Source organism: Gymnoscopelus microlampas (genome assembly GCF_963454915.1).
Source record: "Gymnoscopelus microlampas genome assembly, chromosome: 19".
Taxonomy (NCBI): Eukaryota; Metazoa; Chordata; class Actinopteri; order Myctophiformes; family Myctophidae; genus Gymnoscopelus; species Gymnoscopelus microlampas.
In genome coordinates this window covers 10,298,661-10,326,470 of record NC_139956.1, presented here as the reverse complement: position 1 = coordinate 10,326,470, position 27,810 = coordinate 10,298,661, and the positions used below count along the sequence as shown (strand labels likewise).

At 43.9% G+C, this 27,810-nt stretch overlaps 1 protein-coding gene and 1 long non-coding RNA gene across 2 annotated transcripts; both read left to right on the top strand.

The window, feature by feature from the left end:
• The first annotated feature begins 1,847 nt into the window (after positions 1-1,847).
• Positions 1,848-27,810, top strand: LOC311034585. Its single transcript, XR_014599601.1, has 3 exons — positions 1,848-2,094; positions 21,856-21,915; positions 27,447-27,810. It is a non-coding gene; the product is annotated as an uncharacterized lncRNA (long non-coding RNA).
• On the top strand, positions 2,134-8,102 carry LOC311035073 (uncharacterized protein; the record flags this gene model as incomplete). Its single annotated transcript, XM_084043151.1, has 5 exons — positions 2,134-2,165; positions 2,674-2,724; positions 3,269-6,508; positions 6,785-6,867; positions 7,268-8,102. 5 exons carry the CDS (start codon positions 2,134-2,136, stop codon positions 7,270-7,272), a joined length of 3,411 nt encoding a protein of 1,136 aa, XP_083899277.1. The 3' UTR covers positions 7,273-8,102.

The window sequence follows — 27,810 nt, the reverse complement described above, 5'->3', positions numbered from 1 at the left end:
AATCAATTCTAAAACGGACCGGGAGCCAGTGGAGAGAAGCCAGAACGGGAGTAATATGGTCCCGCCTCTTTGTACCGGTAATGAGGCGGGCAGCGGCATTTTCTCCCAATAGCGTCGAAAACGTCCTTAAGGAGGCGAGAGGGGATAGTGTCAAGGGGACAGGTTGTGGGTCACAGGTGTTTAACAGTATCAGAGAGTGACGACAGAGATATAGGTGAAAAGGTATCAAGGACGGCGTGACGTAATGGTGGGAGGGGTTCAGGTGTGACAAACATATGAGTTGACCTAAGGTTAACAATTTTGTCAATAAAAAACTTTGATAATGTCAGTAGCTGCAGAAGCATCAGCAACACTGATGCAAACTGAAACTGCTGCATCCTCATTGCTGAACGCTAGTGATGCGCAGGCCGACCCGTATCCCGCATGTCCCGCGGGTTGGACAGCGGGGCGGACGGGTTATAGATTACGACGCAATTATAGCTGGGCGGGCGAAGCGGGTCAACCCACGGAAGAAAAAAAACACCTTCTCTCTCTCTCTCTCTTTCTCTCTCTCTCTTTCTCCCTCCCTCTGTCCCCCCCTTTCTCTCTCTCTCTGGAAAGCAATTGAATGGACTTGCTTGAGTGATTTTCAACTTTTGTTTTTGACGTACTGTATGCCTGACAGGCACATACTGAGTATGGAGTATGCAGTGAAATAATGTTTCAGTGAATGGTGTTCCGTACTGTATTACATGCAGTGTAGTAAGTGAAGTGTTGAATGACAAAGTCATTTTGACTATCGACTGTTTAACCTTAGTCCTTAGTTACCCTGAGAGAGAGTGTGTGTGTGTGTGTGTGTGTGTGTGTGTGTGTGTGTGTGTGTGTGTGTGTGTGTGTGTGTGTGTGTGTGCACGTGCATATGTGGGGGGAAATGTCACCTTAAGCAAGGTTCAGTCGTTAGGGTTGGGGTTGGAGGTTGGGGGGTATGGTTTGACTAGTAATTAAAGTAAATGGTAAATGGTAAATGGTGCATTTATATAGCGCTTCTATCCGAAGCGCTTTACATTGATTGTGCCATTAACCCATTCACACACACATTCATACACCGATGGCGGAGGAAACCATGCAAGGCACCAACCTGCTCATCGGGAGCAATTAGGGGTTCAGCGTCTTGCTCAAGGACACTTCGACACTAACTCTAGGGGAGCGCCCCAGCCCGGGATCAAACTGGGAACCTTGCGGTTTTCCAGTTCACTCTACCCGGCCACTCTACCCCTGAGCCACTGCCGCCCCGGTAAAGTAATGTCGTAGCAAGATGTCACAGGTTCTTTAAAGTGATAAAAAAGACCTGCATTTATGTATCAAGGCTACCCCCCATAAAGCAGTTATACTTGTTGTGTATGCATTGTATACTCACTAGAATGACAGTATACTGTAGCAGTTATTTTAATAAGATGATCAGCAGGTGCCACAATTAATTTAACCAACATAACTTTTAGTGGATACAGTAGCCTATGTGTGGATTTGTGTGGCATAAGGTAGGATGTTGCCAAGCCACTTTATGAGTGATATAGATGTCTAGTAGTAACCTTGAACCTGCAGAGGGTCAAATGTGGATACTGATGACGTATGACATGTTTTGGAAGCCAATAATTCAAGAACAAGACTTTTTTCCAAACCAATTCTGCAAAATGAAGGATGACTGATGCTTTGCATGGTGGTACAGCATAACAAGTTTCAAACATTTTGAACAAGGAAACAGCTTTAACAAGGGGGATACACCGTTTGCATTACTGACACGCACCTTTGAAACTGAGGACAAAGAAGATTCTCAGACTTCCTGCTGACTATTAGGCTACAAGGAACTGACACAGGTGACCGCCATCCTTTGCTTGGCGTTTATCAATGTGATTTCTGAAAATGATTGTCACCAGTCACCACATGATGCTACTTCACCCATATATAAGTTCTTTCTGAAAGTGCTGTCACTAAGGAGGTGCACCGCAATCAACCAATTCACTTGACTGGGATTTTGATATAGCATAACGGAATATAAATACAAATTATAAAAGGGCACATTTCATGAACTCTGACTTTGACGTTTTCTTATTTTGAGTAAGTACACCTTTTATAGTACACACGTTTTAGTATCAGATGCTTTTTTTCCTAAAAGTGAAAGGGTATAGGTATGTAACCTATACACACATGTATTTACTGTATTCTCGGTACATGTGTAGCTGATCCTAAATAATTGTATTGTATTAAAGAAAGCATATTTTTATTAATGTATTCTTTTTGCAATCCATTGTGAAATCCTGCTGATTGGACTAGGATTAAGCATATTGTGGAATCCTTATCACTCCATTTTCCATTGTTATCTATATTAGTTCATTTTCCAATACTGTGTTTATTAATATTATACAATACAATATATCAAATGTATTATTAAAGTATATTCACAACAACCACTCTATATGAAGATTCATAACTCTTATATGAGCATATATATATATATATATATATATATATATATACAGCTAATCATTATGGAAAATACAGTAATCTTTTACATTGAAATCAGAAATGTAACAAATATTCCCATAATGTTATCATTTTGTAATAGATCTTCTCTCTACATGTTGTGAAGGCAATTAGTGTTGTTTTGTATGATATCCCTGTTTTTTTATTTTGTAGTAGAAAGGATGGGGTTTGGACCAATACTAACAACCTTGTTCATTCTTATGGGTAAGTTGATTTATGAGATAATATTTTCCCCTATTAACAAATGCTCCTATTTACTATTTACACATTTTATTTTGTATTACATGCAAAGTGGTGAGCACTAATTTAGCTACCACACAATCATCAACAACTGTAGGATCATCATCAAACACAAAAAATGCAACCACATCTGCAGCATCAAACACAACTAATGCAACCACATCTGGAGCATCAAACACAACTAATGCAACGACATCTGCAGCATCAAACACAACTAATGCAACCACATCTGGAGCATCAAACGCAACTAATGCAACCTTCTTATTAATGATATATTAACCAGCCAATGCATCTACAACACCAGTCAATGGAATAATAGCTCCAGTCAATGCAACTACAGCACCAGTCATTGCAACCACAGCGCCAGTCAATTCAACATCGCTACCGTACACTGCAACTACTACATTGTCCATCTCAAATAACTTCATCATCAATCCATTTAACTTAATATTCACTAATTAATTCGATTAATTGTGACGTCTTCTAAATATTTTTCTTTCTATTTAAGCAGCAGCAGTGGCTCCAACAGTGGCTCAAACAGTGGCTCCCACAGTGGCTCCCACAGTGGCTCCAACAGTGGCTCCCACAGTGGCTCCAACAGTGGCTCCCACAGCGGCTCCAACAGCGGCTCCCACACTGGCCCCAACAGCGGCTCCAACAGTTGCTCCCACAGTGGCCCCAACAGCGTCTCCCACAGCGGCTCCAACAGGGGCTCCCACAGCGGCTCCAACAGTGGCTCCCACAGCGGCTCCCACAGCCGCCCCCACAGCGGCTCCCACAGCGGCCCCCACAGCCGCTCCCACAGCCGCTCCCACAGCCGCTCCAACAGCGGCTCCCACAGCGGCCCCCACAGCGGCCCCCACAGTTGCTCCAACAGCGGCTACCGCATCGGCTCCCACAGCCGCTCCAACAGTGGCTCCCACACTGGCCCCAACAGCGGCCCCAACAGTTGCTCCCACAGCGGCTCCAACAGCGGCCCCCACAGTTGCCCCCACAGCGTCTCCCACACTTGCCCCAACAGCAGCTCCAACAGTTTCTCCCACAGCCGCTCCCACAGTTGCCCCATCGGCGGCTCCAACAGCGGCCCCCACAGCGGCTCCCACACTGGCCCCAACAGCAGCTCCAACAGTTGCTCCCACAGCGGCTCCCACAGCGCCTCCAACAGCAGCCCCCACAGCGGCTCCAACAGCGGCTCCCACACTGGCCCCAACAGCAGCTCCAACAGTTGCTCCCACAGCCGCCCCCACAGCCGCCCCAACAGTTGTTCCCACAGCGGCTCCAACATCGGCCCCCACAGTTTCCCCCACAGCGGCTCCAACAGCGGCTCCCACACTGGCCCCAACAGCGGCCCCAACAGTTGTTCCCACAGCGGCTCCAACAGCGGCCCCCACAGCCGCCCCCACAGCGGCCCCCACAGCTGCTCCCACAGCTCCCCCCACAGCGGCCCCCACAGCGGCCCCCACAGCCGCTCCCACAGCCGCTCCAACAGCGGCTACCACAGCCGCTCCCACAGCCGCTCCAACAGCGGCTCCAACAGCGGCCCCCACAGCGTCTCCCACAGCGGCTCCAACAGCGGCTCCCACACTGGCCCCAACATTGGCCCCAACAGTTGCTCCCACAGCGGCTCCAACAGCGGCCCCCACAGTTGCCCCCACAGCGTCTCCCACACTGGCCCCAACAGCAGCTCCAACAGTTGCTCCCACAGCGGCTCCCACAGCGGCTCCAACAGTTGCTCCAACAGCGGCTCCAACAGCAGCCCCCACAGCGGCTCCAACAGCGGCCCCAACAGTTGCTCCCACAGCGGCTCCCACAGTTGCCCCCACAGCGTCTCCCACACTGGCCCCAACAGCGGCCCCAACAGTTGCTCCCACAGTGGCCCCAACAGCAGCTCCAACAGTTGCTCCCACAGCGGCTCCAACAGTTGCTCCAACAGCGGCTCCAACAGTTGCTCCCACAGCGGCTCCAACAGCGGCCCCCACAGTTGCCCCCACAGCGTCTCCCACACTGGCCCCAACAGCAGCTCCAACAGTTGCTCCCACAGCGGCTCCAACAGTTGCTCCAACAGCGGCCCCCACAGCGGCTCCCACAGCCGCCCCCACAGCGGGTCCCACAGCCGCTCCAACAGTTGCCCCCACAGCGTCTCCCACACTGGCCCCAACAGCAGCTCCAACAGTTGCTCCCACAGCGGCTCCAACAGTTGCTCCAACAGCGGCCCCCACAGCGGCTCCCACAGCCGCCCCCACAGCGGGTCCCACAGCCGCTCCAACAGCCGCTCCCACAGTCGCCCCCACAGCGGCTTCCACAGCCGCTCCAACAGTTGCCCCCACAGCGTCTCCCACACTGGCCCCAACAGCGGCTCCAACAGTTGCTCCAACAGCGCCCCCAACAGCGGCTCCCACACAAGCTCCAACAGCGCCCCCAACAGCGCCCCCAACAGCGGCTCCCACACAAGCTCCCACATCCGCCCCAACAGCGGCACCCACAGTTGCTCCAACAGCGGCTCCCACAGCGACTCCCACAGCGGCCCCCACAGCGGCTCCCACATCGGCTCCCACACAAGCTCCAACAGCGCCCCCAACAGCGGCTCACACACAAGCTCCCACAGCCGCCCCAACAGTGGCACCCACAGTTGCTCCAACAGCGGCTCCCACAGCGGCACCCACAGTGGCCCCCACAGCGGCTCCAACAGCCGCTCCCACAGCCGCGCCAACATCGGCCCCCACAGCGGCTCCCACAGCGGCTCCCACACAAGCTGCAACAGCGCCCCCCACACAAGCTCCCACAGCCGCCCCAACAGGGGTACCCACAGTTGCTCCAACAGTGGCTCCCACAGTGGCCCCCACAGCGGCTCCCACAGCGGCCCCCACAGCGGCTCCCACAGCGGCTCCCACACAAGCTCCAACAGCGCCCCCAACAGCGGCTCACACACAAGCTCCCACAGCCACCCCAACAGCGGTACCCACAGCCGCTCCAACATCGGCCCCCACAGCGGCTCCAACAGCGGCTCCAACAGCGGCTCCAACAGCGGCTCCCACACAAGCTCCAACAGCGGCTCCCACAGCCGCCCCAACAGCGCCCCCAACAGCGGCCCCCACACAAGCTCCCACAGCGGCTCCCACAGCAGCTCCAACAGCGGCTCCCACAGCCGCCCCAACAGCGGCACCCACGGTTGCTCCCACAGCGACTCCCACAGCGGCTCCCACAGTGGCCGCCACAGCGGCCCCCACAGCGGCTCCAACAGCCGCTCCCACAGCCGCTCCAACAGCGGCTCCCACAGCGGCTCCCACAACGACTCCAACAGCGGCTCCCACACAAGCTCCAACAGCGCCCCCAACAGCGCCCCCAACAGCGGCTCCCACACAAGCTCCAACAGCGGCTCCCACAGCCGCCCCAACAGCGCCCCCAACAGCGGCCCCCACACAAGCTCCCACAGCGGCTCCCACAGCAGCTCCAACAGCGGCTCCCACAGCGGCCCCCACAGCGGCTCCCACAGCGGCTCCCACAGCGGCCCCCACAGCGGCCCCCACAGCGGCCCCCACAGCGGCCCCCACAGCGGCCCCCACAGCGGCTCCCACAGTGTCTCCCACAGCGGCTCCAACAGCAGCTCCCACACTGGCCCCAACAGCGGCTCCAACAGTTGCACCCACAGTGGCCCCAACAACGTCTCCCACAGTTGCTCCAACAGCGGCTCCCACAGAGGCTCCTACAGAGGCTCCCACAGATCTCCCAACCGACACCCCTGGATCTCGTAAGTTTTATAAAATGATCTTTAGTTTTCCCTTCCTTTTTTCAAAGCTGTCATGTTGTCAGTTAAAAAGTGTCAATAGACCAAGTGATGTTTTATTACTAAAGGCTACATTTAGTGGTAAAGGTAATAAAGGTCTGTGTGGTGTCACACCCCACACGGCCGCACCCCCAGCCCCCCCTGACGCTCCGCCCCTGGCTATAGAATCCAAGGTTCTACCCATGTCATCAACAATATCATACCCGTCTGTATTTTAATTCTGGGATATTTTACCTGTAGGTCACGTTATTGGTCTGAGGATGGGGCTCTCTTCAGAGACATCTTTAACCGAAGAAGACATCGAGAATATTGTGTTGCCGCAGGTACTGTAACCAAACTATGTATGATAATTTAATAGAGAGAGAGAGCTATGCGAATCACAAAGTTGAATGAAATCATGATTCATGATTATTCATGGGGTCTTGCTGATGTAATCCTTTTGTTTGACAGGAAGTGATTGAGATTGGATTTTTGGGAACTTTTGAAGTAAAAATACATGGATATGCTCTAGGAGTGTGAAAAATATCAAATTTCATGTTGTCTTTAAACTCTTTACAAATGTACAATATTTCATATTTTCTCAGCACGTCGTGCAAGCTATTTGACAGGACAGTAATGGTACTATAATGATTATCGGACTTAAAGGTAACCTGAGTATTAACTTACCGAACACACAGAGACATCACAAATCAAAAACATTGTTTTTGTTTTTTTCCCTTCCAGTTTAAAGAGGAACTGGTCAAACTGGGGCTGCCAGCAGACATTATACTGAAGCTGACAAACGTTAAAGACAAGGAGTGACAACTACAGCTACAACACCCCCTTCTGGTCATCTCTTTTTGTGGTCTGCCTCTGTAACTTTAAGCTTAAATGGAGCTTGGAGATGAATTTTTATTTCACAATTTAAAAGTTGTGTTTCACTGTACATAAACAATGTTAAAGCTAGCTTACCCGTTTCTAGTGGCATCAGAAGGTGACCAGAAGTATTAACATGCGTAGAAATAAAATATGAAATTTAAATTGTCGCTAGACTGAGACAATCATATTACAGAAGTTTGTTGTTCATTGACAAGAATCATGAGGTTTTTCAGGGTTCGATTACCAGGGGGGATGGGGGAATCCATGCCTCTGCTTTTGATATCCCCCCTCTGGTCATTCATTTATATTGCCAGTGGGGTTAATTACGTTTTATCCCTGCTTCTGTCAGACTGAATTAAAAACTTTACCCTGCAGTCAAATAAAATAAAATAAATACAATAAATACAATAAGATATAAGATATAATCAAGATATAGATATAATCTATTGATAGATATATCGGTAAGATATAGATATAATCAATTTAATTATATTACTGAAATAGTGTGTGACCATGAATCATAATTGTTTCACAATGACTCATGTGATATGTCATTGTCACTCCGTTATAACACTATAGTTCATCTTGTTGTTAGATGTTCGATAATATATTACCGAAGTTCTTGAGATTATAAAAAATGACTGACAACGTTGCAAGGGTGTTTTCAAATAAGAGTAATAAAAAAAGGCTGCAGATGTGATTATTCTATGGCTTCACGTCATGGTGGCATGCCCTTTATTTCTGTTTTTTTGCTGCTGAGCGCACGGTTCTGAGCGGAGCGAGAGGTGTGCAAATCAAGGTGAGCGACGGAGCGGTGGCGAGCGGAGCGGGGGGGAAGCAACATGAGGTGATAGCGAGATAGCGAGTTTGATAACAGCGCACTCCCGCACTCCACTCCACTCTTATGCTCTGGTGGGAGGGCCACCGCCAGTGCCAGCAAGCAAAAATGTGAGCAGGCACATAAGTGATTTATTCACCTTCATTTGTACATTGTATTCAATGTATTGAGGCACTTACCATTCTGCGAGATATTCTTATACTTAATTTTCACCTGCTGCTAAGGAATCTGAGATTGAGTTCATGGTCTTTTATAGGAATAAGTGAACACGCATTCAGTCTGGCTTTACCATCCTGGCTCGACAAAGTCTGACTTGACAAAGTCTAGCTCGACAAAGTCGCTCCTTCTCAGCCTGGCTTGGCATTCGTGGAACGGAATAAACCAGGCTGTATTGAGCAGACTTTGTCAAACCTGGATTTGGCTTAACTACAGGATTATTTAATTCCGCTTTCGTGAAACAGGCCCCTGTGCGCATCAATTAATTCAATGCACTACAGGTGTGCAGTCACACCTAGCTCTGAGCCCAGTTTGACTGACTGCTTAGTTACGAGCATGGTCAAACATAAGCTTCAAACGCGTCAGTGTCCCATTCACTTCCATTCTATGGGAGCAAGGGGGTGTCCCATAGTGGCGTTATGATGCACCACTTTCAACGCACCTGAAGCATGGAGTTCAGCATTTGTGAACTTTACCCGGGTGTCAACAATAGGAAGGAAGTAGCGTGGTCGACCTTACTTGGGAGGCATTTCGCGTATAGTGTTCTTTCAGTGAGCCAACCACTCCAACATTGACAAACTACAATACCAGGAAAATGGCACTGCCCGCAACCTGCACGTCAACACAAGGCTATGTGGGTTTTCGCCGCAGGCTGAAAACCCACCTCTTCAGGAAACACTACCCTTCCTCTTTGCCTGGCCTACTTGTTGTTAACTAGTTGTAGGAACTATTGTTGTATTGTTGTATTGGATCTATTAGCTCGTGCTCATTTGATTTGGCTATTTTATCTCATGTGTTTATGAAAGTAGATAGCTGATATATTGCACTTTTACCTTAGCGCTAGGTATACTCTTGGTTGCTTGTTTTTACAGGAAATGCACCTCTGGTGATTAGTAGTTTCGTTCCCTACCTATGTTGAATGCACTTATTGTAAGTCGCTTTGGATAAAAGCGTCTGCTAAATGACTGTAATGTAATGTAATGTAATGATAGAAGAAGGTAGGGTCAGTCCATAGGCCTGTCAAGCGTCATTGACGCACGCGCATGGGAGGCAAAACTGGATCCGGAAGTTTGGTGAAATCCATTCAAGTCAATGACAGCCGGCTGGACCAGCTTGTGAACACAACACACACTATTTCTGAACGATTGCGTCCTTTGTCAATTAATCGGTTGAGGAATATAAAAGAAGACATATCACAGGTTGTTTTCTGATCATTTGTTTTTTCGATATATCATTTTAGTGAGGCATCTTAAAGGTATATTTCACTTTAAAAAAAACTTTGGGTAATTTTATCTTCTACTCAGGCTTTTGTGAGCCCCCCAGACAGTTTTTAAGTTGCTTGATTCAGTATTTAGACATTTGATATTCATTTTATCAGACACGCCCCCTTCCTATACAAACCCATTATAACTTCAAACTCCATTTTTAACATGTTAGATTCATCAAAAACACCCGTCCTTGGTTCTGGAGACTCACCCTGCCCTCCTAATACGCGAGGGGGCCGTGTTTGCTCCAGTGCTGCCAGTAGGCTATGCTTGTAGGAGGAAAAACATAACGCACTTACCAAATAGGAACGAGCACACAACCGTCACGAAACTGGAACGTGAGGAACGTGTATTAAACGGAACGATACAATCTGTGTTGTTTGCAACAAACAACACAGATGATGAGATAACCTCACGGCACGCAAAGGGGGTGCCACAAATCACAAGCTGGTATAAGCTCTTACCGACCAGGAGGAAGAAGGAGGGAGAGTGTGTGGTTGTGTGATACACTCATAGGGTGTCGTCGCACCCACAGGTGTGATTAATTTGGTATAATGCTCCTGATCCAAGGGTAGTTGTCACATGGTTACAGGTTTACTTGAAATGTAATAAAACATGTGAGAGGATACAATGACTCAACAAGGATTGACTGGGGAACAAGACTGAAATACACATGAGAGGTGATTACAAATCAGATACAGCTGGGGAAAAGAAACATAAAACCAAGAATACCAAATACTAGACCAGGGAACAAAATACATAGAAATATAAAACCTAGAAACTACAATCAATAGCAAGGTCTGTGACTGTGACACAAAGAGCTTGAGGAAGGGGAATAATTCAAATAAATATAAGTTGTAATTATAGTTATAGTCAAATATATCTACAGTAGTGTTTTCCTTTACAGTTAATAAAGCTGTAACTTGGAATTGTTGTTGACTAATGTTGACAATAAATGAAAGTTACATGACCTTTCAATCTTTCGTTCAAATTCAATTCAGGACTACTTCTTGTATACAGAAGTACCTCAACATTTTGGCAATGGGCTCGAACCTTTTTAGATATAGTATATCTAGAACTGTCAATAGCGAAATTACATGGAGAAAGCGAGAGAAACGTTAACGTATGGTCTAGCATTACAGATAAGCTTAAGGACATGATTTAGGCTGTCAGTACACAGTGGTATAACTTTGCACAGGTATGCATGGTGTTTGGCCCTTGCTTTTCGTGACATGTTATGTTGGTCCTGGGAGGGGTGCGTGGGTTTGCTTATTACTATTTATTTATTATATTAACATTTGTTGTGTTAGTTTTAAGTTGTGTATGTGTTGTAAGTATGTATCTTGTTTTTTTTTTGTTTAAAAAGAAAGTCATGACACATCTATGTATACTGGCATACTTGTATTGCTGTTGTGATATGATGAATAAAAACAACTGATAACCAAGTGATAAAAATATAAATGAGAAAGAGACAAAGGAGAAAAACAAATAACCAAAGTTATTTTAACATCATCCTTAAATTATATTACATGTTCGAAAAAGGAGTAGGAAGACGTTTTGTGAAAACTTATCAGGTCCTACCCCTTCTTTATGTGTCTCAGATATCTCAAACCTTAAAAATATGTTGGCTTTCCGCCCCAGTGTTTACATAGCCTGGTAAACCCCTCCCTCCGGAAATGTCATTTGTATTTGATTTCAGTAGTGAGTCTGGCCTACAGGCCTGTCTGGGAGTTTCTCCGGAGTTCATCCTACTATCCTACTATAATTCTAGTAACCTCTGTCTGTAGTGGTGAGTAGGTGAGTACGTGAGTACGTGAAGCTACCCGGTTCTCCTCACTGGCTGGACCAATTGCTCTGATTTTGCACACAGCCATTGACCATTACCATCTGAACTTAACTGTGAAGCCCGTTTTTCAATTTCATCAAATCTCAGCTTCTTATTAGCGTTTATGTGTAAAACACTGTCGCCATGGTTACGGGGCTGCCCAGCTATGGGACGAACTGCCTCCCGGGTTGCCAGATCATGTGCGCATATCCCCCCACGGATGCGTCGACCGGGTATGGTCTAGTAACATGAACTCTCCTATCAGCGTCCTCGCTCATTGTTCTGTGATTGACAGCGAAGGTTGGCCAATCAGGTGGCGAGTTCGAGTGAAACCGAATGGAACCGAGTGCAGCCGACCAAAATGGAACAGCAGCCATTTTTTTCTGTCCGCTGTTTTTGGTTTCGGTTTTAAAACTAGAAAACACCCTCAAACGTCTTTTTTAAGGCACAGAATTTACTTTTAAGGTATCGTTCGGATAGAGTTTAGTAATTTAACTTCATATATGTGCTCAATTAATTATGACAGAGCCTATTTAAAAATAAAAATTCAGAGAACCGGCAAGGGCGGGCAGTGACGCGCATGTATCCAAATAAAGCAACCTATTTTAGGCATGGCCCCTTCAAAAGTCCCCTTGCGTCACTTTGGCTGGTGGTGGGGAAAACAAACTGCTGATTGGCTGAAGCTCCTAAATTGCCCATACAGGCCTGTAGGCCAGACTCCTTCCTGAAAAAATGCAAATGAGATTTCCTGAGGGAGGGGGGTTTACCAGGCTAATGTTTACACACTTTCTTTTAAAAACAAAAAGGATAATAAAAATCACACCCGGTGTGAGTAAGCGGTGCCTACTCTAGCCGCATACAGTATGTGTGCAATTTAGGTTTATTTAGTTACTTTAAAGTGTTTTAATGATTTTATGAACTTTAAGTAGTTATACTTAAAGACGGGGTGCAGTGCTTTTCAGTGATCCCCCCCCCCCTAAAATATAATCATCAGGTATTATGGTTATATTTTGTTTCAAAAAAGTTCATTAAGTATACCTGGTTCTCACCTTAGCACCTCCTCCACCACCTTAGCACCACCCACCTGTCCTAGTCCCTCCTCCTCCTCATGCCCACACCTGTTGTGTTATGATAATGAGGGGGAGGGTATGTTTTTACTAAGTCACTAAAGCGCTGTTTCTCTACGTTTGACCCTCAAGGTTTCAGCCTCCAGGTAGAAACTCAAAATAGTCAGAGAAGACATAAAACACCATAAAAACACCACCAGGGGGCTAAATGAAGTTCTATCAACCTCATAGACACATGAAAAAGTGCAAAACCATGGCACCACCTCTTTAAAGTAATACTAGGTAACTAGATACACAGTATCTCTATAGTCATGTGATCAACACAGATCTGTCCGATTTTCCAGATGCCATCCTCATTGGCTAAGGTTGCCTTCCAAAGTTTGCAGGAGTGGTCCGTTTTGAACAAAATGCCTCAAATCATGAACGCAGCTTGTGATTTCCATGAAATTTTGCACACACATTCCCACTAGGCTGAAGAAGAAATGCCATCCCTTTCACATTGGCCTATTATAGCGCCACGAGGAGGCCACAATAACCTTCCTGACCTGGCGGAGACCTGTGCTCCGAGGAGCACTTTTCTAGTTTGAACTGCTTTAAGGTCAACCAGATCTTTGCATTTTAATGCTTTTAATTAATAATAATTGTAGTGGGGTAAAAGTACAATATTTGTATTTGTATATTTTTTATTGTCCTGAGATGTAGTGGGCTAGAGGGAAAAGTATAAAAAATCGCTTAAATCGGAAATATTCCAGTAAAGTAAAGGTATCTGAAATTTGTAACAGTAATGTGTGTAAAAAGTACAGTACTTGTGTATGTGCACTTAATTACTTTCCACCACTGCAAGTACTTCAACTGTATGCTTCAACTTCTGTAACCTTATCTAGTCCACAAACACCAAAGGTAAGTTACGTTGGAACTGGCAAATCGACTATGGTAAATAATACATCTCCCCATGACTGTAAAACCTCTTTTATTTGTGCACGGGTGTAAGCTTGTAGATCTGCTATAGCCATATTCGGTGTGCTAACAGTGGAACAAATGCACTGATAACCTGAACCTCAAATTAAACCCATACTAACCAAGCTATGTCACAAACATCATCTAATTTAACTAGAATATATCAATAACCAATCATAGCCTTTCTTCTTCACCTACAGTATAAAGACACTTTATAAAACGCAGGACCATACAGCAAGCAATACAGAGTGCACAAGAGAAGCATATCAAAAGTTACATCTATCCACATAAAACCACCACGTATGAAACATTACCAGAAACAAGACAGACCAGTTCATACCTAGGAGGTCAAACAGATAATATCACAATCGCAACCACTGTTGCGATTGTGACAAATATGCTATTACAAACTACACCCAAACCAACAACCTCCTCAAGAGCACAAACCGCAGAGAAACCACTGATGGCATTGGCTTCAGTGCTATTGGCTTCAAACTGCTAATGGCATTGGTTCATTATCCTCTGAAATCAATGCAAACTGTTCCAAAACATAATGTAAGTAGCTGCAGAAGCATTTGAAACACTGATGCAAACTGAAACTGCAGCATCATCATTGCTGAACACAGATCGCCTACAGAATATAGAACATATATCAATGACAAACTCAGCTCTGACCATGACAGTGCCAAAACAGGCACAAACTAGTAAACTACACACCACTCTATCTATGACAATAATGCATCCATCCGCCACTTCACTGAAATAATCTTCCATTTGTGAGTCAACATGGGAGCATCAGCCATGACATCACTACCTTCATCACCATCCTCATTAAAGTTACTATCTTTATTGCAGACAACACAGACAACCACAACCATTGCAGCTCTAAGACTGGACAAAAGACACCATTGTATAGCACACCATTTTAGATCTTCTGGAACCTTGGATTCAGTCGAGAACAATTCTACAAAGATTTCAGGTGTGATGGCTGGTCTAACCGAATCCCTCATGGCAATGTTCCTAGAGTTATGGACCATAGTACTTTAACCACTTTCAACCTGGCATCCCCATTTTCAAGCACTCTTGACAGGTCATGCTGTTTTTTTGTGTCAAGCATACAGTATGGCATATGGCTGACAGGCAGATACTGAGTATGGAGTATGCAGTGAAATAAAGTATCATTCAGTGAATGGTGTCCCGTACTGTATTACATGCAGTGGTGGAAAAAGTACTCAAATGTTTTACTTAAGTAAAAGTACCAATACTGCAACATAAAAATACTCAGTTATAAGTAAAAGTCCAGAATAAAAAATTTACTTGAGTAAAAGTACAAAAGTATTGGTATCAAAATGTACTTAAAGTACCAAAAGTAAAAGTACTAAAATGTTTGAAAATAGCAGATCTACAAGCTCTCAACGCGTCGCGATGCGACGCGTTGTGAGCTTGTAGATTGGCTATTTTCAAATAGCCTAGGAATAAAATAGGGCTAAAGTGGTTAATGTATGTTTTATAATATCATAATTTATATCTGAGAACTAACTAGTAACTAAAGTTTGCAAATAATTGTAGTGGAGTAAAAGTAAAACATTTTCCTCTGAAATGTAGTGGAGTAGAAGTAAAAGTATTGGATATTGGAAATACTGAAGTAAAGTACAAATACCTCAAAAATATACTTAAGTACAGTACTTAAGTAAATGTACTTAGTTACTTTCCACCACTGATTACATGCAGTGTAGTAAGTTAAGTGCTGAATGACAAAGTCATTTTGACTATCTACTGCAGCGGTGTAAACATTTTTTTGCGGCCCGCAGAGAGGTCCAATGCGGCCCGCGATATGATTAAAAACAAAAAGTAAAATCATACTGCCTCTAACGATGCTGCTGCTCACCCCCTCCACCCCCTCCTGCCCAGCTGATGTCCCGGCTGCAGAGAGTCTTTGTCTCTCGTGGAATGTTGTCGCTGATTGGCATCGTTAAGTCTACTCTTTGATCCTCACACAAGTCGGCCTGTAAATAACCACATTTGTAGTTACAGCTCAAAATAGTTTATTTTCCCTCACCAAGTGAGGAATATACTTACAGGTTTTTTTTTCAAATAAGAAGAGCATGGTAGAAAGATGTGTAATCCACTATGATCTCAATTCACAATGTATTATCTCTCTGTCTGTCTGTCTGTCTGTCTGTCTGTCTCTTTCTCTCTCACTCACACAGTGTTACACAATTAAGCAGAGAGAGACAGACTGGACAATGGACTCATATACACACTGAACCCTCAGTCTGTGTGTGAGAGAGAGAGAGGCCAGCATTACAACAATTGCTAAACAATATCTGGCTATATACGAATCTGGACTCATTCTTAGACCAAACTACTATATCCAAACTAATAGACCCCTTAAAGGAGACATCCGCGCATTTTAAGTGTTATCTTTGATGTGTGGCAAATCACTCACCAACGTAGAAATGCCCATTGAGTTACTCCACAGATCCCCCTGTCGACCCCCACTGTTGGCATAATAGGAGGCGCGTGAATAGCCCAAATTCGCCTATTTTAACAAATGCAAAATCTGTTTTTTTTCTCCTAGCACTCATTGTGGAGCCCCATGATACCCTTACAGGCGCTGAAAGTCCCGACAAGCTAACCGCTAATAACAGAACAAGCTAACGCTCGTTGCTTGTTTCTCTCCGAACCTGGCAACCTGGTGTTGCCAGGCAGAGAGACAAGCAGCCAGCGGAGTGGAGTAACTCAATGGGCATTTCTACGTTGGTGAGTGATTTGCCACACATCAAAGATAACACTTAAAATGCCCGGATGTCTCCTTTAACAGACGACGTGACACTGGTTGCAAGCGTCATACTGGTTGCAAATGAGATCCATTCTATCAGGTCTCGCTAGGGCGCGCAGCACTAGCCAACACACAAGAGGGGGTTGGGGTGTGCCCGAAACAACAAGGTTGAGAATTGATTGCATGAAACAATCACCTGTACATCCAGTCGCAATGTTAGTAAACATCTATAGGTGACACTTAATAGACATTAAATTATATGATATATTATGAAAATAACTGCAGATTCAGAAACTGGTCCCTGACATCGACAAGTTGGTTAAAGCAAAGAGATGTCAGATGTCTGGAAGTAGCAAGTTTTTAGATGAGTGGTTCTCAACCTGTGGCCACATGATTTTGGGGGGGTCCCCAGATGACAGGGAAGTGACAATGTAAAGACTTTTAAGACCTAAGAAAAGGTCTTAAAAGAAGAAAGAAAAGATTAAATGAAATGAAAAAATAGCATTACTGGATTAAAAGTAATCAACAAACTATACTATAAAAACTGGTCAAACATTGGCCAAATTGTCAAATAATATAAGAGGCAAACATTTTGAAAATAGCCGATCTACAAGCTAACAATGCCTCAATGCGAGGCGTTGTGAGCTTGTAGATCGGCTATTTTCACAATATTTATCTGTGGAATCAGGGTGGGGGATCCCCAGTTCAAATTTGATTATTTTTGGGGGTCGCCGCCTGAAAAGGTTGAGAACCACTGATTTAGATTACATTGCATGAACGTGCGTGTCCGCGTGCCCACATCAAGTCACTTTTTGACCAATGCGGCCCACACCCCAAAATTACTTCGACACCCCTGATCTACTGCGACTGCCGACTGTATAACCTTAGTTACCCTGTGTGTGTGTGTGTGTGTGTGTGTGTGTGTGTGTGTGTGTGTGTGTGTGTGTGTGTGTGTGTGTGTGTGTGTGTGTGTGTGTGTGTGTGTGTGTGTGTGTGTGTGTGTGTGTGTGTGTAGCTAGGTTCAGGCGTTAGGGTTGGGGTTGGAGGTTGGGGGGTATGGTTTGACTAGTAATTAAAGTAACTAGAGGTTCGGGCCGCTTAGCGGCCCTCACATCTAGGCCCCATCAGCTACATCACAGCTACATTGCAACGGTGATCCAACTGATATGGCCATATAGAACAAAATGCTACGGCCAAAACAAAGCTGCTGCGGCCAAAAAGAAGGAAAGCTGCTGTGGCTAAAATGTTAAAATGTAGTTTTATATTAATTGTACAATATGTAAGTACATTGAAGGCGGGGAAAGAAGCCTAAATATTAGCCAGAGCACTGATCAACAGTCTGTGGCAAGTTTGGAGGCAAGTGGAGCGATCGTACGTACTTTTACCCCGGACAAACTTTTGGAGGTCATTTCAATTATAGTAGTAGGATGTCGTAGCAAGATGTCACAGGTTCTTTATGGTGGTAAAAAGACCTGCATGTATGTATCAAGGCTACCCCCCCATAAAGTAGTTATACTTGTTGTGTATGGCATTGTATACTCACTAGAATGACAGTATACTGTAGCAGTTATTTTAATAAGATGATCAGCAGGTGCCACAATTTATTTAACCAACATAACTTTTAGTGGATACAGTAGCCTATGTGTGGATTTGTGTGGCATAAGGTATGATGTTGCCAAGCCACTTTATGAGTGATTTAGATGTCTAGTAGTAACCTTGAACCTGCGGAGGGTCAAATGTGGATACTCTACTGATGACGTATGACATGTTTTGGAAGCCAATAATTCAAGAACAAGGCTTATTGTTTTCCAATCCAATTCTGCAAAATGCTGTACCACCATGCTTTGCAACAGCATTTTGAACAAGGAAACAGCTTTAACAAGGGGTATACACCGTTTGCATTACTGACACGCACCTTTGAAACTGAGGACAAAGAAGATTCTCAGACGCTGACTATTACAAGGAACTGACACAGGTGACCGCCATCCTTTGTTTGGCGTTTATCAATGTGATGTCCTATTTCTGGAAATGATTGTCACCCCTACATAATGCTTCTTCCCCCATATATAAGTTCTTACTGAAAGTGCCGTCACTAAAGAGGTGCACCACAATCAACCAATTCACTTGACTGGGATTTTGATATAGCATAACGGAATATAAATACACATTTTTAAAAAGGCATAATTCATTGAGCTCTGACTTTGACGTTTTCCCATTTTGAGTAAGTACACCTTTAATAGTACACACGTTTTAGTATCAGAAGCTTTTTCTCCTAAAAGTGAAAAGGTATAGGTATGTAACCTATACACACACATTTGCTGTATTCTAGGACTAGGATTAAGCATATTGTGGAATCCTTATCACTCCATCTTCCATTGTTATCTATATTAGTTCATTTTCCAATACTGTGTTTATTAATATGAATTAATATTCAAATGTATTATTAAAGTATATTCACAGCCACTTTATATGAAGATGCATAACGCTTATATGAGCATATAAGTTTACGCATATTAAATGCATGTACAGTAAATGCATGAATGCAGTAAATTATAATGGACAGTTTTGTCATTTAATAGGATTTCAAAATTGTTGGGTACCCTTGAAGTTCCCACAGGGTTTTGGGAAAGATGTGTTCATTCTTGTCCTAACAACAGTTATAATTGTGTATAAGTTGTATTAATATGGTAAATTATACCCTACATTCAGAGCCTATTTGTTAGCAAAGCAGTGCCCAAATTAAGCCTAATATTTACTTTGACATATGACAATGCCACTCGCTGAAAATAACAGATTTTCTCAATTCTCAATTATAATTGTCCATTCAGTGACACAAAGATGTGAAAATGTTGTGTCTGGAGGACATTCATTTAACAAATTATAACCATAACCCACTCAACTCTCTCCCCTCTATTAATCCATATATGTTGGTGTTACAAACTATTAAATGAAGCAAGTTATTTAGCTCTAAAGAATCAAGATAATATTATATTACACACACAATTATTGATTAAAATGTATTATGAATAATATTAGTTAATAGTTAATATCTTGCAAAATGCATTTGAGTACCTGCACTGAATAGGAATTTACCAGTTACAGTGTAACAATGCATATTCATAACATTATTGATCATGTAATAATCATGTAATAATGCAACGTAAAGTGTATATGGAGATCTCTGTATCTGTCAGTCCTTGTCCCTTTTATGCCCATATATGGAGATCCCTGATGTCAGAAATCTCTGTATCTGTTATTCCTTGTCTGTTTTATGCCCATGGATATCTCTGTATCTGTCAGTCCTTGTCCCTGTTATGACCATATATGGAGATCTCTGTATCTGTCAGTCCATGTCCCTTTTAAGCCCATAATGGAAATCCCTGATGTCATCAGTATATGCCCATATATGGGCATGCCCTTAAGACAAGTTTAATATAGGATATGTCTCGTTTCAGTGTTGATGTTTCTGTGAGCAGAGAGCTTTTGTTTCACCCCCCGTCCCCTGACATTATATCTCAGTAGATTTTAAACTTGCATGCTTCACTTTTTGATCGCACTGTGCCTTGCAGAACGCAACCTTATTCTTAAAGGTAATGGCACCTGACACTCTGATTGGTTTGATTAATGTAACGCCCAAATCACACCCAGGACTAATTCAGGGCCATTTAGCGCTTTGCACTCGGACTTTTAGCATATTCAAAACAGCACTGGGACACCCACCCACCTGACACAAGTTAAGCCCTAGCACAATGTGTTAAGTTGCATCCTCAATATAGGGTCCTATTTCTGATATATGCTAAGTGATGTCTCACCTGCACAAGAGATTGTTATTCTATATCTGTTGCTATTTTTCATCTGCTGCAAATATGTCTCTACCTACAAAATAAGCATTCTGCATCATGTTATTACTATTAACCTATACCTTATATTTATATTTGACATTGCTCATACTATATTATTGATATTTGACACTTGCCTTCTTGTTATCTGACTTGTTTTCCTTGTTTCTTTCCGTCTCTATTCTTGACCCTCTTCTTGAGACTGTAAAAATTGGGAGTTTGTATGAGAAATAATTTCACCCACTCATTTTTTTGTAAACTTTTGTAAAATCTGAATAAAAGAAATCAGAAATGTAACAAACTAGAAGTTCGGGCCGCTACGCGGCCCGAACGTCTAGCGTGACGCGTCGTTCACTTTGCAGTGCCACCTTACAGGCACCTCACAGTGTGAGAGAGAGTTTTGTGCTCTCCTAAATCCACGGCAGGCTTTGAAAGTACCCACTTCAGAAAGAGGTGACGTGCATCACCTCTCCAATGACCAAAACCCACTTTGTGATTACTCAGACCTGGTATGGCAGACCTGTGGGGAGTGTGCAGTGGTGTACAATGTGAAAAGATAGTTGAAATCGCAGGAGATGAAGTTAGCAGTTTATTTGTGTAAAGGGTGGATAAGAATGAAATGGTGTGAAAGACAGTGGCGACGTCGTCAGGTCCACAGGTTGTCATGGCAGAGCCTGCAGAATGGGAGAAAAGGAGAAGGCAGGAATCACCTAAGTAGTTATGATGAATGGGCCTAGTTTATAAGTATGATTATGAGCATTTATGACTCTTTCTATGGTTATAGATTATTACTATTTATCACTATGGAAGCCGTCGAACTGGTGCGATCTGACGGCATCCTAGAATTTATAGGTAGGATGTGATGTCATGCTGTCGTGAGATTACGTCACACTGGCGTTGTGTCCATATTCGGGACGACCGTCTCATCGTCATCGTCGTCTTGGTAACAGGTTGGTTTGTTGTGATGATGTAGTGTAAAGTTTAGGTAGGATGTGATGTCATGCTGTCGTGAGATTACGTCACACTGGCGTTGTGTCCATATTCGGGACGACCGTCTCATCGTCATCGTCGTCTTGGTAACAGGTTGGTTTGTTGTGATGACATACTGACATGCAATCTGGCAAGAGTGTTGCAACGTACATACTGACAACCGACATACTGACAACCGTTCTGGCGCAGGTTCCAATTGTAAGGTAGACTAGAAGTTCGGGCCGCTACGCGGCCGAACGTCTAGCGTGACGCGTCGTTCACTTTGCAGTGCCACCTTACAGGCACCTCACAGTGTGAGAGAGAGTTTTGTGCTCTCCTAAATCCACGGCAGGCTTTGAAAGTACCCATTTCAGAAAGAGGTGACGTGCATCACCTCTCCAATGACCAAAACCCACTATGGAAGCCGTCGAACTGGTGCGATCTGACGGCATCCTAGAATTTATAGGTAGGATGTGATGTCATGCGTGATGTCATGCTGTCGTGAGATTACGTCACACTGGCTACATACAACGTTACAACGTACATACTGACAACCGACATGGCGCAGGATTCAAATTGTATATATAAGATAGATATTCCCATAATGTTATCATTTTGTAATAGACCTTCTCTCTACATATTGTGAAGGCAATTAGTGTTGTTTTGTATGATATCCCTGTTTTTTTATTTTGTAGATTCAAAAGGACACAGGATGGGGTTTGGACCAATACTAACAACCTTGTTCATTCTTATGGGTAAGTTGATTTATGAGATAATAATTTCCCCTATTAACAAATGTTCTTGTATACAATTTAAACATATTATTTTCTATTCCATGCAAAGTGGTGAGCACTAATTTAGCTACCACACAATCATCAACAACTGTAGGATCATCATCAAACACAACAAATGCAACCACAACTGGAGCATCAAACACAACTAATGCAACCACATCTGCAGCATCAAACACAACTAATGCAACCTTCTTATTAATGATATATTAACCAGCCAATGCAACTACTGCACCAGTCAATACAACTACATCACCAGCAAATGCAACAACATAATTCAATTAAAACACATCACCAGGTGTAGTGATTGAACTAAATTTGGCCCAATACCGCCTTCAGTTCGGTCACGGTGGCGTTTGGACTCACCAAAGGTTTGTTCTTGACGCGTTCGCCTCGCTCACTCCAGCCTGGCTCCTTCCAGCAGCACTTGTATTGGCAATAATAATAACACCCCAAAGTCACCCTTGTGTGTGTATTTCCTAACTCCTTTTGTTTCTATGTTTGTTTCCTAAACTCCTAAATGTGTGCTATAACGTGCGTGCGGTAAGAACTGTCGCTTCTCTCAGAGTCCAAAACACACCGGAGTCGCACACGTGTGTTCATTATATCAATGAGTAGGTGATGTGAACCACCACCACCAATGCGCCATATGCTCCCTTGTGGCTTGGTGGTGCAATGACACCACCATATAAGGAGTAATTTCACATAAATCAAAAACACCCATATTGGCTCCTACACACCGGCCCCTTAATTGTGATAAACAATTACCAAAAAACAAAACAAATTCCTATGGAGCCAATAATAAAGTGAACTTTAAACTGTTTGTGCAGCAGAGGTGTTGTCGGCAACCTCTGCAGCTTCTTGCAGTAGACAGATCTTGTTGATTGGTCTATCCAACTGTCCAGTCTTTGTCTTTAGCTTCACTGATCGCACTAGGCCTCTCTTATCGGGGTAAGTGTCTATTATTTTCCCCATCAGCCATGAACCTCTTGGCGCAGTGGGATCCATTATGATGACCAAGTCACCAACAGCGAAGCTTCTTGTTGTAAAGTACATTTATTATGATTATTATTAGGCGTCATGCCTGCAGATGGAGCTGTTGACCATGAATTCCAGTGTCACAGGTTTGGGGGTTAAAAGGGATTACTTCCGGTGCTACCGGCAGATAGGAAATGTAGCCGCTAGCATGTAGCTATGTTTGTTACCACCACAGTGTTCTGTACATGTATTGTCACATACGAGTCTTGAGATAAAGAGAATCAAAGATATCAAAGCGTGAGTGTGTTCCTTCTTGGAGTGAAGTTACCACACTTCTCTTTTGTTTGTTCCACTTTTGTCTTTCCTGTAATAGTGGGAGGTATTCCTTCAACCACCTTTTCCAAAATAGGTCTGCCATATACTGAACTTGACGCCATCTTTTTCTGGTGTACAGATCTTCCTCCTTGAAAAGTCCAGGTGGCAGCAATGGTTTCCTCTTCAAAAGTAGCAGATGATTAGGCGTGAGCGCCTCCAGGTCATTGGGGTTATCTGAAACCTTTGTGATAGGTCGGTCGTTCAAAATGGCTTCAATTTCACACATGATGGTATGCAATCCCTCATCATCCATATGTTGTTGTTTGAGAACAGAGTAGAGCACTTTCTTAACAAGACGTATAAGACGTTCCCAAGCTCCTCCATGATGAGATCCTGCGGGTGTGTTGAAGCTCCATTTTAGTCCATCTGATAATAAAGCCTTCTGTATTTTGCTGTGGTCCAAGGATGACAATGCTTCTCTGAGCTCTCTTTCTGCACCAACGAAATTTGTGCCGTTGTCAGATCGCAAATGTACTACTTGGCCTCTGCGACATATAAATCTTCTCACAGCATTTATACATGAGCTTGTATCTAATGAATACGCCACTTCAAGGTGTATGGCTCTACTAGCCATGCAAGTAAATATAACACCATAGCGCTTGACCATGTTGCGACCTCTCTTAACCTCAACAGGTCCAAAATAATCAACTCCTGTGTTTGTGAAAGGAGGTAGGTTGGGAATAAGTCTTTCTGGTGGCAAATCAGCCATTTTTTGTTCTCCAAGCTTTCCTTGGTAACGTCTGCATAGAACACAGTGAGATATTGTTTTCCTGCATGCTGCATTGGCATTTGTGATCCAATATTTCTTTCTGAGGGTAGATAGCATATGGTTTCGCCCAGCATGTCCTAAGAGGGTATGAATGTGTTGTAGAATGAGTTTGGAAACGAACTGATCTTTGGACAGAATCACAGGGTGTTTAACTTCTTCAGGCATGGCTGCCTTACTGAGTCTGACTCCTACTTTCAACAGCTCATTCTCAAAGACAGGGTCCAATCTGGAAATGTCACTGTTCCCTTTTACAGCTTTCCCCTTTTCCAAGTTGCTAACTTCCATTGGGAATCTCTCTCTCTGGCTGAAACGAACAATTTCAATCTCAGCCTTTGAAACATCTTCCACAGTTACTGACTGTCCACCAAGTTCAGCTTTAAGCTTAGTCATTTTTGAATCATTTTGATCAGAGGCTTGCATTTCTCGTCTGCATCTTGCAAGTTTTAGCAGAGTGTCTTTGAATTTGAGAAACCAAGCTACTGCAATTCTTAGTCTAGTCCAATCTGAAAAGTTGCACAACAGCTGTTGTGTGCCATTCTTTGAATCATTCACAGTAATGACATTCACATGAACATTCTTTTTGACATTTGGGTCATCAATGTAAATTGGATGGGGCTCCACGGTGAGTTTTGGCCATTCCTCTTCTGCCTTCAGAAGAAACTCTGGGCCCTTGATCCATCTCTTACAAGTCAGAAAGCGATCTGCAGACAACCCTCTGGAAGCATCATCAGCGGGATTGGTCTTTGAGTTGATGTATCTCCACTGTGAGAGGTCTGTCGCTTCTCTTATGATAGCCACTCTATTCGCTACAAAGGTTAGAAACCTTGTAGTTTCACTTGCGATGTACTTGAGTACTGTCATGCTGTCCGTCCAAAATACGGATTGTTTCAACTGAAATGAAAGCTCCTTCTTCAGCATTTTGTCGACACGCACTGCTAACACAGCAGCCGTGAGCTCAAGTCTGGGAATCGTGGTTTGTTTCATTGGAGCAGACTCTAGACTTTCCTAATAGAAAAGAAACTTGTGCTCCCGTTTTAAAAGTTAGTCTAATGTAAGACACGGTTCCATAACCATATTCACTTGCGTCTGAAAATTGATGCAATTGTGCACTTTCTGGCAGTCCAGAGTGTTTATCTTTGATGCACCGCGGCACCTTAAACTCTGACATCTTTTTCAGCTCTGCCAACCACTCTTGCCATTGTCGAGAAGTTGTCTTTGGTACCTCTTCATCCCAGCTGATGTTTTTCCTACACATTTCTTGCAGCAACCGTTTAGGTGGGAGAATGAACGGAGCTAAAAAGCCTAAGGGATCATAGATGGAACTAATCACAGATAAGATGCCACGTCTGGTGCATGGGCGTGGTTCCACAGATGTTCTAAACTGAAATGTGTCAGTTTCCACACACCAGTACAGTCCAAGAGCTCGCTCCATGGGCAAGTCATCCTTATCCAAATCTAGATCTCTGGTGGTCTTAGATCTTTTCTCCTCTGCAATAGATGTCAACACTGTGCGACTGTTAGCGATCCATTTTGAAAGATGAAATCCTCCTTTCTGAAGCATATTAGCCAGGTCTTGTACCATTTGCATTGCCTCTTCCATTGATGGTAGTGATTTCAAGCAATCATCCACGTAGAAGTTATGATAGACAGTGTCACATACTATTGGAGGGAAAGAATCTTTGTTATCCTCTGCCGTTTTCTTAAGGGCATAATTAGCGCAACTGGGGGATGAGGTAGCACCAAACAGATGCACCAGCATTCGATATTCTACTGGATCTTTAGAGCAGTCTCCTTTAGGCCACCACAAAAACCTGAGAAAATCTATGTCTTTTTCTGACACTCTGACCTGGTGGAACATTGCTTGTATATCTGCCATTAAGGCCACATGTTCTTCTCTAAATCTTAAGAGAACTCCAACTTGATAAATGTTCCATATTCCATGGGATCTCCACTGAACACTGGGATTTCCCTTTCAGGCAAAATGGCAGCAATCTGTTGTTTGACTAATAATGCAGTGATTTCATTTTGTGTCCTTAGTAAGCTGTGGATGTTACTTTCACTGTTAACACTACGTGAAGATGGCAAAATTAAATCAGCAGCATTGCTCCTGTTAGTTTGAGATTGACTGTTGGTGGTCCCTTGTGGTTCTTTGAGGTCTACGGTGGCTGAAATTATTTAATTAATTAACAGCCCAATACTGTTCCAAAACTTCAGGCAGCGTTAAAAGAAAGGAAAAGACACACCCACCACATTCAATGTCTTCTTTTAGCGTTGCAGATGACGTTCATCCGATTAAATAATTGCCGTCGCAATATCTAAATTGTCCAAAGAAACGTAAACAATCAAACGAAGTCCTCAAATGAAAACGATTTCCATCCTTCGATGTCCTCATTTGAAGTCCCACGCTGTCCTCATTGTGAACATAAACGATCCAACGATGTCCTCAATGTCTTCTCCATAGAGATATAGTTCTTACTTTTGTAGTGATTGAACTAAATTTGGCCCAATACCGCCTTCAGTTCGGTCACGGTGGCGTTTGGACCTATGGTTTGGACTCACCAAAAGTTTGTTCTTGACGCGCTCGCCTCGCTCACTCCAGCCTGGCTCCTTCCAGCAGCACTTGTATTGGCAATAATAATAACACCCCAAAGTCACCCTTGTGTGTGTATTTCCTAACTCCTTTTGTTTCTATGTTTGTTTCCTAAACTCCGATGTGTGCTATAACGTGCGTGCGGTAAGAATTGTCGCTTCTCTCAGAGTCCAAAACACACCGGAGTCGCACACGTGTGTTCATTATATCAATGAGTAGGTGACGTGAACCACCACCACCACCAATGCGCCATATGCTCCCTTGTGGCTTAGTGGTGCAATGACACCACCATATAAGGAGTAATTTCACATAAATCAAAAACACCCATATTGGCTCCTACACCATGGTAAAACGTGACACCAGTAATTGATTCTTCATCACCAATAAAGCCTAAAATTACCTATCTGAACTCCATCATCAACCAATGTAACTTTACCACTAATACAAATTACCGATTTAATTACATTTATAATGACTTCCTCCAAATACTTTACTTGCTGGTTTTAATTCAGTCTAATCTCAACAATATCAGCAACATGTCTCTGAATAGTAAATGCAACATATGACCATTCAATGAAATCGCTGCATCAGTCAAAGCAACTTCACCAGTAATTGCAATTACATCTTAAACCAGCTTCACCTGTAAAGTTCTCAACACCAATAGACTAAAGTACAATTTTATACATTGTCCATCTCAAATAACTTCATCATCAATCTACGTAATATTCACAAATGAATTAGAATAATTGTGACGTCTTCTAAATACTTTTCTTTCTATTTAAGCAGCAGCAGTAGCTCCCACAGTGGCTCAAACAGTGGCTTCCACAGTAGCTCCAACAGTGGCTCAAACAGTAGCTCCCACAGTGGCTCCCACAGTGGCTCCAACAGTAGCTCCAACAGTGGCTTGTGCAGGAGCTCCCATAGTGGCTCCAACAGTAGCTCCCACAGTGGCTCCCACAGTGGCTTCAACAGCAGCTCCCACAGTGGCACCAACAGTAGTTCCCACAGTAGCTCCCACAGCGGCTCCGACAGTGGCTCCCACAGCGGCTCCAACAGTGGTTCCCACAGCGGCTCCCACAGTGGCCCCAACAGCGGCTCCAACAGTGGCTCCCACAGCGGCTCCAACAGTGGCTCCCACAGCGGCTCC